General features: G+C 35.5%; 1 protein-coding gene across 1 annotated transcript in view; it reads left to right on the top strand.

Annotated features, from left to right (window-relative positions):
- Positions 1-18337, top strand: part of PARD3B (par-3 family cell polarity regulator beta) — an 852378-nt gene that overhangs the window by 89734 nt on the left and 744307 nt on the right. Inside the window, exon 2 of the mRNA XM_087819630.1 lies at positions 15968-16069. Within this exon, the coding sequence (XP_087675756.1) occupies positions 15968-16069 (102 nt within the window). The remainder of the gene's footprint in view (positions 1-15967; positions 16070-18337) is intronic.

The following is an 18337-nucleotide window of genomic DNA, read 5'->3' as shown; positions in this document are numbered from 1 at the left end:
CTTACTTAATGGGAGATAGCTAGACTCTCAGATTTCTTTTTGCATTCAGTCTGTTTTGATATGCTCCTTTAATTAAGGTTTGTTTATGAAGACAATTGGACCTCACACAGATATATAGTTGGAGAATTGTGTATATTCTTTTTGATAATTACACCAAAACTCGACAAGTGGTAGTTTAAGGATTTTTTTTTTTTTTTTTGCAAGGAACAAACTGAGACCATGTCAATGAACTTTTAGTCTTCTGTTAACTTAAAATCCATTGGTCAATCCTGAATTTTGAATGGATGTTTTTACTTAGACATGATTTTGTAATATCATACAATTGTCCCTTGGAAAATATTGGTATAGGTTATGCGGATCTTCCAAATATTAACACACTTTCTTGTATGATATTATAATTATGTTAATTAATATCACCACCAATCTTATCATAAAGGTCTTTAAGTTCTGGGAAGCTGTGATGCTCACGGTGGTGGATACAAGTTATCCAAAATTCTAATTTTCATTTAAAAGCTGGAATTTTATTATTGACAATAAATGCTATCAGTTTTCCTTCAAGTGACAGGCTGACTTTATTATTTTCAAGAAAATGTCAGTTACCAAACTGTAACTCCATTATATATCATGAAGAAGTGGAATGTGCTACTTTTCCCCTTTTATCCAAGGACCAAGGATAAGCAAATAATTCCCTTTACATCTGCCACGGTTTAATTATTCTTCCTCTCTTTTTGCCATTATAAATAGGTGGTATGAGTTTTTCTGAGCTGTAACCTCAGACCCTTTATCCCCAGTCAGGTCTTGTTGGCTCACATGTCCCCTCTTGCCCACTTTTGTCTGTCCTGCCATCCTGCTGAGAGTTTCACTCAACTTCTTGAGGTTCCCCATAGCTTATCCTGAGCTCTGCATCCAGACATCCTTCTACCAAATTTTAATACTGTTTTGGTGAAATATCACCCTGTCCTTGGTTATAGTGTCAGTGCCTGAAGGTATTTGTTGAACGTATACCCATACTATGAAATGTAAGTGTCAAGGTAAGGCATACTTCTGGAAGATAATGTCATCTGTATTTTTCTAATAGGCCTATTGATCTTAGCAAGTGAAGAAAATTATTTCACTAGTTTGTTTTGATTTTAAAATATGCACATGAGATTGAAGGCAGATGGGTAGACTGGGAAGTACTTAAAAAGTGGTGTTGGACCTGGGCTTGCAAACTACAGGTATGGTTTTTCCACTTATCAGCTCCTGGACCTTCCGTGAGGTGTGCTGCCTCTTGGAGACTTCTTCTCTTTGTCTGTATAAATGTGTTAGTGATGTTTACCTGTAAAGATTGTAGTCGAGATTAATCTCATTGTGTATAATAAAGTAGCAACCACAATGTGCCACCAACAGTAGATAGCAACTACTTTTAAAATTATAATAATTTATTAATTTTGGTCTTAGACATTTGTCAGGCCTAGTTTTTGCAGTCACATGTAGTTGTATCATTCTAGAATGAAACGGTGCCCTTAGAACAGTGGTGGTTTGGCATGTTTGCATTAGCTAAAGTTGTAAAACAGATTTTTACATGTTCATGTAATGAACAACAGATGAAAAACAAAATGCAATAAATATTTTTTTCAATATTCAAACATGACAGCAAATAAACTCATGTTTTTCAAAGAATAGGACCCTTAATTGGATGGGATTTTTATGTAATTCATACACAGTCTGAAGCTAATATTGTTAACTTGATATATTCTAACTTCATTACTTACTTGCTCACTGGTTAGTCATACCAATGGGTAGGTTTTATTCTGAAAATCTCCAAGTGTTAATTTTTGAGTTATAATTAATAAATGTTTTAGGTGTACAACATAATGATTCAATATTTGTATATATTGTAAAATAACCACCACAATAAGTCTGGTTAAAATTCATCATCATAGTTAACAGGTTTTTTTCTTGTGATAAGATCTTAAGATCTAGTTTCTTAGCAACTTTCAAGTGTGCAATACAGTATTATTACCTATAGTCACTATGCTATACATGACAACCCTAAATCTCCATTCCTTTTTCAAATCTCAAAAGTAGATGACAAGGCAGAAGATGTCTGGGGTGATAAAACTGAATATGGAATTAAAGCATCAATTGCTTGTTCTCAGACACTAGACTTTTTCCAAATAATGGAAAAATACCTTTATTTTCATCTGGGAGTGTCTATTATGTTTGTGTATACTAAATGAACTGTGGAAATTGTGGCCTGCAAATACATAAAGCAAATAAAATTCTTGCCAGCTGGGGCGTAGCTAAATGTTCACCACTCTCCCTGTAAGTTAGTCATTAAAAACAAACTTTTGAACATTGGTCTAACGTATTGAAGAATGCTGATTTTCCTGTTTGACATGGTAATGAATGGTAATGCATTGTATAAAAGCACTTATGAGAGGATATTTTTATTTTCACATTTAAAAAACTGATTCTGGTTTTTAAGGAACTTTCCTTATAAGCCTATATAGGCTCCGGTAAAATCCATTCTGAAGAACCTAAGGCAAATAGCTTCTGAGAATATGAACTTATTAGCAGGGCTTATTCCTTTGGCTATATTGCCTGGCTATATTTCCTGATAATAGTTTTCTTTTAGATATGTGAATTTCAGATAGCAGCAGCAGTACGACTTTTTCTCCTGTGCTCATTAGTGAATACATACAAGATGGGTAGAATGAGGCAGTTGAAGGACAAGTCAGTATCTTCTAGCTCCCTTCTTTACGTCACTCTTTATCATGTTTATTGGGCATTAGTTTTAAAGCTTGTATCTAATAGGGACTTTGGCATATGTAAATATTTTATGTAAATATTTGCTGGGTTCAATTTTAGCAAGTTTTAGCATTGCTCTCATGAAGAAGATCCAAGTGACAATGTTTGTACTGATTTACAAATGTTAAGAATTTGGGGAGAATGGCTTCTTAAAACCCTATTGTGTATTAATTGTGTTTATGGCTGTGATTTTCTTGATAGTTTTGACTGCGTTCTTTAATCCAGACTTTTATAATTCTTTAAAAAGTACAAAATGTCCCCACTTTAGGATTTGAAAAGATGATTCAAATATATATATATATATAATTTGTGAATGGTGTTGGTGTAGTCTTGAAGAATAGACTATGGCTATTGACCATGTGAAAGTTGGACCTGCCCAAGAATGCCCTGCCCTACAGCTGTTTGGCTTCTGTTAAAAGGGCTGCAAGGGCTCTCCCTACAGAGCAAGTATATTCTTTCTGGCATGGCTTTCCTGTGCCATCTGGTTCAGGGTTGTGGCCCCACACCCAGTGGCAAATTTCCTTATTTTGGAGGAAGTGGGTATAAAATTCCTCATGACACATTCCTCAATCAGTGGGTATAAAATTCCAACCATTCCAACCATCCATGGCTATGACCTCTTCTAATTTATACAGAGCAAGTGCCAACTCACTAGGCCAAGCCTCAGGAAAATTGTGCTATGGTCTTGGCTGTGCCAGAGGCCAATTTTGTGACCTCAGGGAATATGTTCAACTAATCTGGGCCTCAGTTTCTTCATCTGCAAAATGAAGTTATTTGATTAAAGTCCAAGTTTGACGAATCAGTCTGTGACATCTAATTTAATTTTCCTATATTTTTCATAATAAAACTGTATTGCAAAGAAGTAGAATTACTGGGGAAGCAAGTTTAGCTATGACAGTGATTGGTGTATCCCTTACTGAGTTTTAGAGTGCTTAGAGGGCATGTGGGGACATTTGGGCAGTATGTGAGAGGTGGCAAACTCTTCAAGAACTCTGTGACTGTGACTTGGTCCTTCATAGAGCCAAAAGCTGTTCAGTAACTATTTAGTGAATGATGATTGGCTGTTTCCTGTTGCCTAATAGGGCAGTGCACTTTCATACTCTGGTCCTAACCATTCTTATGTCTAAATAGGATATTATCTGTATGGCAATCACCAGTAATTGACTTTGCTGCTCATTGAACTCATGCCTCTTTTATAATTCTGGGCTGGGCTCTTGGGAGCAGAAGTAAAGGGAGCATATTAAGAAGATGAAGACATTGCACATACACTTGAGAATGAAACATACAAACCACTCATCATAGAGGCAAAATGAAATAGATATAGAAGCACAGTGTGAACAGGGTAATGTGGGAGCATGGTAGAAGAGGGGACTCATTCTAATTGGAGATTTGGAGGAGTCATGTGTGAGATGTGGAGGTATCCGAGTTGAGCCTAGAGAGATGAGAGCAAAGATTAAAACAGGGAAACATAAAGGTCATTTCAGGCAAGGAAGAAGGGCTTTGGGGATTAAAGCAGTATTAGAACTCCAAGCACATGACTCTAGGAAGGGCATGGATTATTCGAAGGAAAGGGGATAGATGACCATTTGGTGAATATTTCTGTAGTGTAGGCAAGAGGCGATGGTTAACTTTACTAGGGATGTAGTTGTGAAAGTGAAGAAAAGGAGACAGATTTGAAGTTGATTTAGAAGCTAGAATCTACAGAATTTGTGGATGGATTTCATGTACGGGTGAGGGAGATGGGTATATGTGAATCCTAGATTTTTGGCTCACAAAACTGGAAAAATACTGCTATTCACTGAGAAAAGAAATAACCTAGGGTTTTGAAAGCCGCACACTCAGTTTTGGGCATCTGTAGGGCTGGAGCCCAGTAATGAATCTTGTTAGAGGTGTGTTTGGGAGCCATCTACTTTTTAAAAATTATTTTAAGACTATTTATTTTACAGCAGTTTAAGGTTCACAGCAAAATTGAGAGAAGGTAAAGAGATTTCCCATGTACCCCTGCCCCCACACATGTATAACCTCTGCCCTTGTTAATGTCCCCCACCAGAGTGGTACATTTGTTAAAACTGATGAACCTACATTGACGCATTATAATCTCCCATAGTCCATAGTTTACATTATGATTCATTCTTTGTGTTGTACATTCTGTAAATTTGGACAAAAGTATGACAAGTATCCATAATTATGGTCTCATACAGAATATTTTCACTGCTCCGGAAAATCCTCTGTGCTTTATTTGGCCCACCTCTACCCCCTCATACAGATCTTAAACATACTTGGTTTGATTTCTGCCTAAATATTTCAATTTCGGGGATGCTAATGTAAATAGTGTAGTGCATTTCCTTCAAATTCCACTCATTGCTGGTATACAGGAAAGTGACTGACTTTTGCATATTAACTTTGTATTCTGCTGTAATCTCTTATTAGTTTCAAGTGTTTTTGGTCTATGTAGAAAATCTGAAAGAATCAATAATTACATCATCTGCGAACATGGTTAGTTTTTTTCATTCCTTCCCATCTGTATACATTTTACTTTTATTCTTTATTGTATTAGCTAAAACTACCAGTACAGTGTTGAAAGGAGTGATAAAAGGGGACATCCTAGCCTTATACTTGATTTTAATGAAAAAGCTTTGAGTTTCTTACCATTAAGTATGATGTTAGCTGTAGATTTTTTGTAGGTATTCTTTATGAAGTTGAGAAAGTTTCCCTCTCATCCTAATATACTAAGAGGTTTTGTTTGTTTGTTTTTATGACTGAGTATTGCATTTTGTGGAAGTTTTTTCTGCATTTATTGATATGATCATGTGGTGTTTTATTTGTTTTTAGTCTAATGATAGGATGGATTACATTAATTGATTATTGATGTTAACCAAGCCTTGCATACCTAGGATAAATCTTACTTGGGGGGAGGGGTTCATGGTGTACAATTCTTTTTATATATTGTTGGATTCAATTTGCTAATATTTCGCTGTGGGTTTTTATATATATGTTCATGAGAGAGATTGGTTTGTAGTTTCAATGTTTTCTTCTGTTTAGTATTAGGGTTCTCCTGGCCTCATAGAATGAGTTATGAAGCATTCCTTCTACGTCCTCTGACAGAAATTATAGAGAATTTGTATAATTTTTTCCTTAAGTGTTTGTCTATTCATTAATGAAACCATCTGACATAGGTGCTTTCTGTTTTGGAAGGTTATTAATTAATTATTAAATCAACTTATTTAATAGACACGTCGTCTTCAGATGATCTATTTCTTCTTGTGTGTTTTGACAGATTGTCTTTTAAGGAACTGGTCCATTTCATCTAGGTTACATATTTGTGGGCATAGAGTTGTTTATATTCCTTTATTATATTTTTAATGTCCATTGGAGCTGTAGTGATGTCCCTTCTTTCATTTCTGATATTAGTAATTTGAGTTTTCTCTTTTTTCTTAGTTAACATGTTCTAAAGACATCAATTTTATTGATCCTTTAAAAGATCCAGCTTGGTTTCATTGATTTTTCTCTATTGATTTCTCATTGTCAATTTCATTGATTTCTGCTCTAATTTTTATTTTTATTTTTTCTGCTTGCTTTGGATTGAATTTGTTCTCTTTTCTAGTTTCCTAAAGTGAAAACTTAGATTATTGATTTTAGATCTTTCTTCTTTTCTAATATATGCATTGAATACTATAAGCTTCCCTCTTAGCACTGCTTTTGATATACTCTATACAATTTTTCTCTAACTCTCCAGGTATTTTATGATTTCCTTGACTCCAAGTACATTTGATAGAGTCTATGACAGTTTTAACTCTATGGAAAATGGTAGAGAGTCATTTCATACAACTGTTACAAGAAAAGAGAGAGCATGAGATTCAAAGAAAACTAAGCAAATAAAATAGATTAACTGTAAGAAAACCAAAAATTTGCCCAAGACAGGAAGCAAGCAGTTTCTGACCAAGAGTGAGCAATATCTGCATTGTCACAGTAGTGAAAACACTGAATGTAGATTTAACCAAATTTCCTAATAATTTTGGGCAGACGGGGGTGAAAAGGAGAAGAAGCTGTGAGAAAGTTGTATTTTTCAGCTACCCTAATAGGGTATAAACAGACAGCGTCTCAGATTGATGAATCAAGAGTTCAGTAAATTCATATTTGGAAATAAAAGCACACTGCTATCCCTTGACTCATAAATTATTTAGAATTTTGGAGATAAATACCAAAAAGAAAGAAATAAAACACAACAGCTAAAGGGTTTAGAGTTGCTGCTTCTCAGAAGCAGGATGAGTGGGAGGGTCTCAACTGATCACATGTGGTCATTTAAAACTTTTACAAATTCATCTCTAAATGCTCAACCAAAGAAAAAGAGCCTCTGAGGATGAGAATTTTAATGTTGTAGCTAATTTTTAGCTAATTTAACTTGTATGAGCAATGAGTGTGTATCCCACCCAAAGCACCGAATGGGAGACTCTGCTATGCCTTTGTTGTCTCAGTTCCCACATGCTGATGGCAGTGTGAGTCTGTCCGTCGCCAGAGTGTGGTTCCAAGGGTCTAAGATAATCAATTTTTACAGAACATAGCCTCCAACATCATCCAGATGCTGTATCTGGTACTTAAATGAAAAGACAATAATATACTTATTTCCTGGACAAAAAACAAAGAGTGTTGGACTTATTGAAAGGGGATATGTTTCCAGTATGGTGTCTCCCTGAAAGATTTCCAGGGATAATTTTAACAATGAGAAATTTTAGTCTTTCCAGATAACATGAAGAGCTCATTGCTCTATAAACTGTGGTTCTTCTGTGTTTGAAATAGCAACATTTTTTCCCTTTGCATTCTCCAATTTAAACAGACCCAAAGAATGTCTTTTGATGAGTGAGCTGACCTATTTCTATTTCTCATAATGGGTGCTCTCCAGTTTATTAATAATCATCTCTTAAATTTTGAAAAAATACTCTAAATGTAGTGTGACCACTGTAGCATAGAACAAGATTATTACTTGCTCTGTTCTGGACACAGTACTTCTATTCTCATAGCCTAAGGTGGTGGTAACATTTTTAGCAGACTTGTCACACTGTTGACTCATTTAAGCCTGTAAATCTCCACCCTGGGTTTTAGAGGCTTTCAGTCGCTGGTGGTCAGTGAGCTACATGTTCTGTTAGTAGGAACATAATCTGTCCTCCCCAGTTTTGAGCTTCTACATTCCCTTTCTTTTATTTGCATTAAGATTCGTTCTTACACTTTTAAAGAAATTTGTTCTAAACAGCTTTATACTGTCTTTATCTGTAGAGATGTCATGTGTAAAGGGAATTATTAGATATTACAGATTGAAAAAGGAAATCACATTTTTGAAGCAAAAGTTCTCATTTTTATGTATACACTTAAAAAGTATAACACATACACACCCAAGTACTCAAAGGAATGGAGCCAGCACACATCAGGAATAGAGCCAGGGCTCCAGAAGCTTTTGTGCCCTTTTTGACTTACGGCCCTTCCCTCCCAAAGGATAACCAGTCTCCTGGCTTATAACACTGAGAGTTATTTCTGCTTGTTTTTGAGATTATTTGCATGGAATCACACACACTATGTACTTTTAAAAAATGTGGCTCTTTTTGATTAATATTATGCTGTGATACTCACCCATATCATTGCATAAAGCTGTAGTTTGTTCATCCTTGTTGATGTTTATTAGTCCACTGCAGCGACATGGTATTGATCCATTCTACTGCTGGTAATATTTGGGCTACTTGCAGATATTTAGGTATAAGGAATAATACTGCTATGAATATTTTAGTATATGTCTTTTGTAATTGTATATACTTGTTTCTGTTGCATATATACCTGGGAGTGGAACTGCTGAACTATGTGGGATATATCCATTCAGATACTGCCAGGTTTCCAAAATTATTGTACAAATTCACACTCTCACCATCAGTGTCTGAGAATTCTGGTTGCTCCACATCTTCACAATCCTAACACTAGCCTTAATTTGGGCAAGATCAACATTTTCACAATATTGAGCTTCACCTTTTTTCATCTTACAAATTTCACTCTATGAAACTCTCCTTGAATTTTTTCCAGTGTTTTGTAAGTTTTAATATAAAGGTTGTATACATTTTGTTAGACTTATTCCTAAATATTTGATTTTTTGATGCTTTCATAAACATCATTTAAAAATTATTTTTATATTTGTTACTGGCTTGCCTTGTTTACTAAGGTACTCTCTATTGCGAAATGGTGGTGACGATTCTCAAGTGTTTGCATTTCATCTATTACATGATCATTTCATTTTTGTGCTTGTTTTTCCCATTAATTTGTTGAATAACCTTGGTTGACTTTTGAATTTTAAACCACTCCTGCATTACTGGAATAAATTCCACTTGGTCATGATGTAGCATCCTTTATATATATATATCATTGAATTAGATGTACAAATGTTTTAAGATTTTGCATATTATGTATCATATGCAAATTTTTATAATTTTTATAATTTTTCTTGTAATGTCCTTACAAAGTGTTTGATATCAATGTTATGCTGTTTTCATAAGAAGGGATGGGAAAATTTTTCTCTTTTTTTAGTTTCTGGAAGCATTTATATAAGATCAACACTATTTCTTCCTTAAACATTAGGACGGTATTATCTATGAAGTAATCTGACCTAGTATTTTCTTTTTTATTATTATATTTTTACTTTTTTATCGAATTTATTGGGTAACAATGGTTAGTAAAATTACATAGGTTTCAGGTGTACAGTTATATAATACATCATTTTTATATTGTATTTTGTGTTCACCACTGCAAGTCAAGTCTCCTTCCATCAAATTTATCCCCTGTACCCTCTTCTACCTCCCCCGACCTTCCTTTCCTCTGATAATTACCCAGACTGTTGTCTGTGTCTATGATCTTTTTTGCTTAATCCCATTCACCTTTTTCACCAGCCCGGCCAACGGCTGTCAGTCTGTTCTTTATCTATGAGTCTGTTTCTATTTTGTTTGTTAGTTTACTTTGTTCGTTAGATTCCACATGTGAGCGAAAACATATGGTATTTGTCTTCCTCTTACCGACTGATTTCACTTAGCATAATGCTCTCTGGGTCCATCCATGCTGTTGCAAAAGGTTAAATTTCCTTCTTTTTTATGGCCGAGTAGTATTCCATTGGGAAAGTTTTTAAATAAAAATTCAATTCCTTTAATTGTTGTTTTTGTACTTTTATAGTTTCTATTTTTACTATCAGTTTTGATAAGTTTTATTCTTCAAAAGTTTGTTCATTTTATATAAATTGTCAATTTCATAATTCTGAAGTTTTACAATATTCTTGTTTCAATATTTGTAAGATCTGTGATATTTCTTGTTTTCCTTCTTGATGCTGGAAATTTATTTATTTTTTTCTCTACAGTTCCTACTAGTATTTATCAATTTTATCAAGCATTTCATAGAACCAACTTTTATTTATTTATTTGTTTATTTTATTGACTTTTGCTCTATATTTTCTTCCTTCTGTCTGCATTTGACTAGCTAGTCTTCTTTTAGCTTCTTGATTTTAGCTCTTCTGTTTTGCTAATACCTGCACTGAAGGCCATACATGCCCATTAAGCCCTGCTTTAGCTGCATCCCACAGTTTTTATTATTGTAATTCTTTTTAAGTTAAAAGCTACTTTCTGATTTCCTTTTTTTATCTATGGATTATTCAGAACTGTATTTCTTAACTTTCGAACAGTGAACATTTTCTAGATACCTTTCTGCAGTTGATTCCACTGTGATCAGAGAACATATTCTGAATGAATTCAGACTTCTGAAATTTGGGATATATTCCATATGCACTTGTAAAGTGCATTTTCTAATTTAAGAGGGTGCAGTGTTTTGGGTGTATGTATGTAATACAGGTAACTTAGATCACTGTTAATTGTGTTGTTCAGACAACTTCTATCTTACATTTTTGTTTTCAGTTTTTTTCTATCAAAAGTCTCACACTGTGATTGTGGATTTTTAAAAACTATTCATTTTAGCAGTGTATATGTATTGAAATTATACTATCAGGTACATATATAATTAGAATTAATTTTTTTCATTAGATCCTTTTGTCATCATGGAATGTCCCCCTTTTAGTAATATTTCTTAAAGTGTCCTTTACCTGATATTAGTATGGCTATATTGGGTTTCTTTTAGTCAGATTATAGATTTTTAAAGCTGGAAGTGAATTTACAGATGTACTGATGCACCTTCATATTATGTATAAATTGAGATTTATAATTCTGTTTTGAACTTCCCAGGTATTACTTTCAACCTAGTATAGAAACCTTTGGTCTCTTCTAGTTGCCCGGCATTCCTTGGAAACATACTTATTTAAAGTGGCATCAGCTCATCTTCCTCCCCTAGTCTTTTCTCAGCTTTGACTTGGTTGATCTGATTCAGGAAGTCAGAGGCATATTCTGAAGTCAGTTAGGGCCAGCTCGTAATAAGCTCTACATTCACTGGTGCCTTTTTTGGCCTAATTCTTTCCTTTCATGTGTCAGCGCTGCTCTGCTGTGTTTGCTCAGGCGTCGTTTTCTGGAACTCCTGTTTTCCTCCGCTCTCTGTTCTTGGTTATTCCTGCTCTCCGCCTGCCTCAGACAGCCTCCAGACCCGCTGTGGCCACTGTGTCTTTCCTGGCGCATTCTGGGGCATCTGATTTTCCTCCGGTCTTGGAGGGAGGGGAGAACTTCAGAGGATTATGATAGCAGTCCCTAGCTAAGATGTGCATGCATATAAACCGTCGTCATTCTCTACCCAACTTCTAGTACCCCAAGCTCCCCCTCTGCCCTTAGCTGGAAAATCTATTTGCATTGCTTACCAAATCTTCAATTTTATGATTACAAGGAATTATGTTTGGGGACTTTCCCTCACTTGTGAAACACTGGACACACTTATGCAAAGACTTCACAGTTTTTCCTTATTGTCCTCTTGTGTCCTCTACAGTTGGGCCTCTGTGCGGTACATTGTGCAGAAGGCCATAGAGCCTTTAGGTTCACAAATGACGAAGCAGCTCAGGCCCAGAGTAATGATGATTTGCCTGGATCCATATACTTAAGTAGCGATAGAAATGGATATGATCCCCTGCTTTATTCTTAGATAATTGTCCTTTTTGTTAAGTTCTTTAATCTAATTTTTTTTTCTATGTTAAAAAAAATGCACCTAGTCTTTACTGTTTGTTAAGCATCTGACCTTGGGTAAGTTAATTTACCTACCTATGCCTCGCTTTCCTCGTCTGTTCGATGGAGTGATAACTACTTCATGAGCCTGTTTGAGGATAAATGAGTTAATAACATAAAACATGGAGTACCTGTTACAGTCTCTGGCTTATAGTAAGTACTGAAAAAAATTATCTGCTATTATGATGATGAAAATAATGATGAAAATGGAGAAAAATTATTTATGGATATATTGTACCAAATTCACGGAGTTAAATTCTATAAGGAAAATTCTAATTTTCTATTAACTTCCATTTTACAATTGTTCTTGTTTTCTACTGGGTAAGATTATTCTTGTAAAAACATGAAGCTACAAAGACCAGTTGCATTATTGAGCTCTGTTATTGCCACTACTGATAAACACAGCCCTTCTCTAGAATTGGCATTTTCTATGCAGAGATTCGCTCCCTTTTGGACCTTACTACCACTGCAGGGTACTTTTGTCTCTTCTTGGACTGGAGGCATTTTGTTTAGAAACCTCCACGTTTCCCCTCTTGATTATTGACATAATCTCAGTGCTGAGTAGTCACAGCATTGTAGTATCTGCCTTGCCAGTCTCTTCCTCTAGGTATTGCAGATGGAAAATTCTTGTTCTTCAAAACTTTGCTATTATAAATTTTCTAAGGTATAGGGACAGATTTCATGTCATCTATCCACAGTGCAGAATATTTGTTGCTACTAATATCAATGCCTGTTTGGAACAATTTTTACATTGATTCTTAAAAGTACCCTATAATTGTCTTATTCCTGTAATACGTGTGTTTCCTATTCCAGTTCACCCTTGTAAACTGTTTTAAAATTCCAGTTGGGTTTAAGTTAACTGTGCATTATTTAAAAAACAGATAAGTTACTATTAGAAGTGGAGGAAACATAATGTATATTATGTGACTTTTTAAATACTTTAATGATCCTAAGAGTGTAAGTAATAAGATTTATTGCATAGCACATATACTAGAGACGTTTTGAAAATAATTTTAAAGTTATATGTATTAGAGATATTTTTGCAATGTAAAGGAAGATTAAATGTCACGATCATGAAAAATACAGTAAATTTTTCTAAGTGATTGTGTGAATCATGACAGGCACATGAACATCTTTTCATGTTTGATCAGTTTTGTTCCTGATGGTAATAAAAGCAAGTGAATGAAATTCAAAATGTTGACTGCAGGGTAATGGTTGAAATTTTTACATGCATAAATGAGTCAGGGTGAATTTATGGTCTTTGATGGCTGTCAGCTGCTAATACTGTATGTATATTCTTATAGTGATCTATAGCACCATGGCCCAAATACCATGGGGACAAAAATCACAGCTGGTGTGTGCTGTGTTTGTTGATTTACCTCTTGGATGTGTAATCCATTAACTGAGATTACTTTTATATAGCTTATCTGTTTTTGTTTAGGATTACGTGTGTGCTCACTGTTAACCTAGTCTTCCCTTCTTTCGAGTATATTAAATGCAGTATCAATGTGCAATGGGGAGAGTTAAAATTGCAAATAGCCTGTTTATATTCTGACACCATATATTTCATTTAAAAAATTGTGGGGGTGGGGAACTGAATATATGAATCCAAAATATATCAAATTACGTTTTTCCTTTGATTTAGTTCTGTAAAACTTTTTTCTCTACTCTTTTGAATCAAAATTAGAGAAAACATGTCTTAGTCTCAACTCCTGCGCCTCATTTTCTGAACCTCTTCGATCCCACAAGTATGTCTGAGGGAGGAGCGGTATGTGACTTAGCAACCCCATCTTGCTGCCACTTGTCTGCTGCTCCCTTTGCCACTGATCAGATCCAGTCCCTTGCTATTTCTTGGGTTTCCCTATTTTGAATCTGAGTCTTTGGTTTTCTTCTCTCTGTTCCTACAAGGCAGGAAGAGAGGTAGACTTTAACTTGAACTGCAGTTGTTGGGGGTAGTTGTTTACTTCCATCTTAGTTGATAAAATCTGCTTCTACAAACTCAACATGAGAAAAAAGTAGACAACTTAATAGATGTCAGCTTTTAAGTAATTGAATATAAAAAAGCAAGCTCTTTAGGATACATCATCTTTTATAAACATGGTTAAGATCAACAGATTTTATCTACAGCACTGTGTAATATATCAAAAACTAACTCAGTGGAAGTTAATAGAAATTAATTAAATTGAACTTCTTTTGTAAGAAGGCTATTTTTACAAGGAAAATGTAATACTCCATAGATTTCAGCCAGAAGTTTTGGGTAGGTTTGGAGAAGTATGTTGCTTGTGGCATGGCTGTAGCAAAAAGATTTAATTCCCAAAGATTACTGGGGACGTTCTTTCGTGCTGTCTGTTCTAGTGTCCACTGCATAGTGTTCCGTCTCCCCAGCATTCTACCTAATTAGAATCTAGTTTGTTGTTCTTAGCTGCCTTTTAGAGCACAATCACCTTGAGTTGGCAAAGATCTCTGATTAAAGACTCCAATTGATGAGTGTCATCCTTTTCTTACATGGTTGTATAATCACTGCTCATGTCTTTGTGATCTCTATCTGGGCAATAAAATCAGGCAAGGTTTTCTAATAAATCATTAGTGTTTCCACTTATAAGCCTAGTATTAGAAGCAAAAGGAATTCCATTCCTTTTGCTTGGAATAGCTCTTCAGATACTCTGTGGAAAACTTAATTTTGAAATGTCGAAAGCCTAGCTAAGGAGAATTCCTTTGGATTTTTAAAGCCTATTACTTTGTCAAGTCAGATATGGAAAAGCTGTGTACTTGGGCCACATTTCAGAAACCTATTGAATAGATGCTTTAAAGGAATTATTATTTAATGGTATGCCCTTGACTTATTATTTAATAGTGTGGGACATTTAAGAGGAGGCTGTATGACAGCTGTTTCAATTAGGCGTTGTAGAATTGTACTTGAATTCTGTGGGTTATGTTAGTTCTTAATAGTTTATAAAGATCATGTAGTAAAGGTTTAGACCTTTATCCTAAAAGAATTTCCACTTCTCACAAACTGGTGTCCCTTTATTGGAAACTGAGTGCTTTATAGCTCAAAAGTTTCCCAGTTTGAGGGGCTTTCTAAGAATCACAGAACCAAATTGATTATAGCTTGGCAGTTCTGGTAAAAAACCTTACTATTGTTTTTTGTTTTTTTTTTTCATTCATTGGTTTATGTTCTTGTCTCATCACTATAATGTTTCGCTTACATATCTTTTCTGGAAATGGGCAGTACAGAAGTAAACAAATGAGCTACATTATTTAATTCTAAGCTGTAGTATCAGTGTATCTAGTCATTCATCAAACTGATAAAACAGTTCTTGTCCTTAAACTTTATGTTCCTAAGCAGTTTTAAAAAAACAATACTTGTAAAGCTCCTAAGTCAGTACTCCAATTGAGTGAACCCCCATTCAACTCTAACACTGTTTGAGTTGCTGTCATGGAAACTAATGCTAGAGCTCTTGCTCCCAAAATCAGTGCCAATTTTAGCACTGAGGACACGCAGAGAGCATGGTGATCCAAATGGGCTAAGAGATCTGTGGTCACCTCACTTCATTCATTTATTCCAAAGTCATAGCTTTTGCCTTTTGACCCCTGCCCCCTGCAGCTTTGGGATCTCAGTGTGAACTTCCAATCCTCAATTTCAGAAAGTACCCTCAAGAAGATCTTTCCTTTCCAGAATATTCTTGGGATTACCTAAATTGTAGGTTATAAAAAATTTCTTAAATATGCTTTACAAATAGCTGAGCAATTTTTTTTGCATTGCAATTTGCTTTCCAGAATAATTGATGAAATATGTATACTTTGATTTACTGATTTATGTTAAACAGGATAAAAATGCCAAATATTTATCCAAGTAAATAGATAACTTTTGATTTTGGTGTTTAAAAATTTTATTATTACTAGAGCATATTTGTAATGAGCCAGTTTATTTCTTTTAAAATTAAAATGTAGTTTATGTTTTGGAAAATTCTGAGTCATGAAGCTTGTTCCTGGTTCTACTGCAGGATCCTGGCTACTGGGTGAAGATTCATCACTTAGAATACACAGATGGGGGAATCCTGGATCCAGATGATATCCTGGCAGATGTCGTGGAAGACAAAGACAAGGTACGTGACTCTAAAAACACTCCTCTGTGCTTTCTTCTAGAGAGCTGTGTGCTTTCTGGAGACTGAGTTCCTTAACAAACTCATGTGCCAGTTATTATTAAAAGATACCATCTGTTCACATTTCACCTGGACAGCCCATAAATCAAAGTTCTCCATCAGATGTTTGGGAAAACTTTGTCGAGGTTTGGGAATCTGTATATGGTAGCCTCATCAGCAGGCACTACATTCCCAAGAGATCCTGGTTCGTCTCAATAAATTAGCGTCAGGCTCTGAGGCTGTTGGAGTTCTCACTGTCATTGTCTCCAGAGCTTATTCTTGGCCTTTGCTAAATATTCAACTTAATGCCTGAGATCTGAACATGTTTCAAAGTACAGAACACAATGGGGAGGAAAGTCTTATAAAGAACTATGGTTAAGAGTTTTCGTAAAGTAGTTGCACACAGCTATCTTTTGTGATAGTAGCTTTGTTTTTATTGCTGAAGTAAAACACTAAATTGAATAGTACAAAAATGTTTGAACCTGCCCTGCCATCTACTTGGGGATAATCCCTTTGCGAGTGTCCTGTTTTAATGGGATTTTTCTTCTGACACCAAACAGAAAAAGGTATAAATTAGACTATTCAGTTGCAATAAACTGGATTATTGATGAGTCATTATTTATTACAACTTCCTTGCTGGACTCCTCTTATCAACGGGTAATGTGTCCTTCAGAATTGAACTGTAGTTCTCCCTGTGAGATCCTTGCCTCAGTTTCTTCTGCTGTGCATCTTGTGTGTACGAGGCCAATTTGTGTCTGTGAACATGTTTCTCTGCATTGTTTATTGCAGTCTCGGGGGGGGGGGGGGGTGGGGGTGTGTGTGTGTGTGTGTGTGTGTGTGTGTGTGTGTGTGTGTGTGTGTGTGTGTACACACACCAACTGGCCTGGAATGTAAATAAATGATTTATTCAACTTAGGCAAAATTTACTTTCCCCCCGAAAAGATCTTTTTGGGCTTTTCAAATTTAATTAGTTTTTGCAGACATTCTGCCCACGTATTTTTCCCATTTTCTGTTGGGATTCAATCCTGGTTCGCCTTGCATTGTAAGTAGCCACTTCATAAGGGACCTATCTCCCTAAATGGATTGTCAGCTCCTAGAGGACACGAACTGGGAGGCTTTTATTTCTTCCGTGTTCCTTGTATTAATAATGTCTGGTACAAAATCTTCCTCAAACTTGATTCTCACAGAACACTTACTGACTTAATGAATGAAAAAGAAAGCTTTGTTCTCTGCAGTTGACCCTGCTGTACATGGTTTTGTGCATAGTTCTAGAGTGTTGTTGGGTCTCACAGTGAGTAATGCCGTGATATTTATGCTCACGACGTTAAAGGACCTCCGCTCCTGTGTCTCACTGTTCCACTTTCTGCTGCTTCTCTATGGCCATCTCCTTCCTCTGAAATGTTCTAGGCTTTTGGGTTGCTAATGAGGAAGGGCTTCCTGTCTCAAATTGCACTGATGGCTAGTGGATTAAAAGGAAAAGCTGAGAAGTGACAAGTTTAAGAGGAGCTGGAAGAAGACGTCTCACCCCGGCCTCATCCAGGACCTCATTACAGGAGGATGTGTCCCTGAACAGTGCTCAGGGAAATAATTTGCCCTAGAGAGCTCTGCCTTTTAGAGAATTCTTTTTAACTATCTTGGCAGTGTTCTTTTCAACCTTAGCCCATTCACTAGACCCAGAAACAGGATTATTATATTAATCTCTGTTTTAAGGAACTTCACCAGCACTACTAAATAAGGTGAAAAATGAGATAATCATTTAAAATCCTAGCAAAGGATTAGTGCTCTTTGGGTTCAGATTTAGCAAATCCGGTGATAGATATACTTTTCTACAGGAAGCCTAACTTGGATTGTTCTGCAGAATTGATGGGAATTTATACTTTTGATATTGCCAGAAAATACTGTACTCCTATTTCTTTCTTTTTATTTTACGATGTAGGTGAAAAAGAGAGTCTCCCTGATTTTTTTTCCTGACATCTTCTCTACAGTCTTAAGGTTTTCTCATAGCCTATGTATCTAGCGTGGAAAGAAGTTTCTGCCAGACTTCACCTTACTTTACATTTTTGTCATTTTAGATTAAGAAGTAATTATAAATGATGCTTCTGGATGTTTAGTGAAATGTACAATTCACTCAAGATCCTTTGAGACAGGCTGAGCTTAGATAAAATTGCAGGTCACCTGTTTTCAGAGTGGCTGCCTGATAATCTCTTGCACTGAGAATATAGGTAGAAAGCA

The sequence above is a fragment of the Miniopterus natalensis genome, chromosome 8, assembly GCF_054644295.1.
Source record: "Miniopterus natalensis isolate mMinNat1 chromosome 8, mMinNat1.hap1, whole genome shotgun sequence".
NCBI classification, from domain to species: Eukaryota; Metazoa; Chordata; class Mammalia; order Chiroptera; family Miniopteridae; genus Miniopterus; species Miniopterus natalensis.
This window is presented reverse-complemented; position numbering and strand designations above follow the sequence as displayed.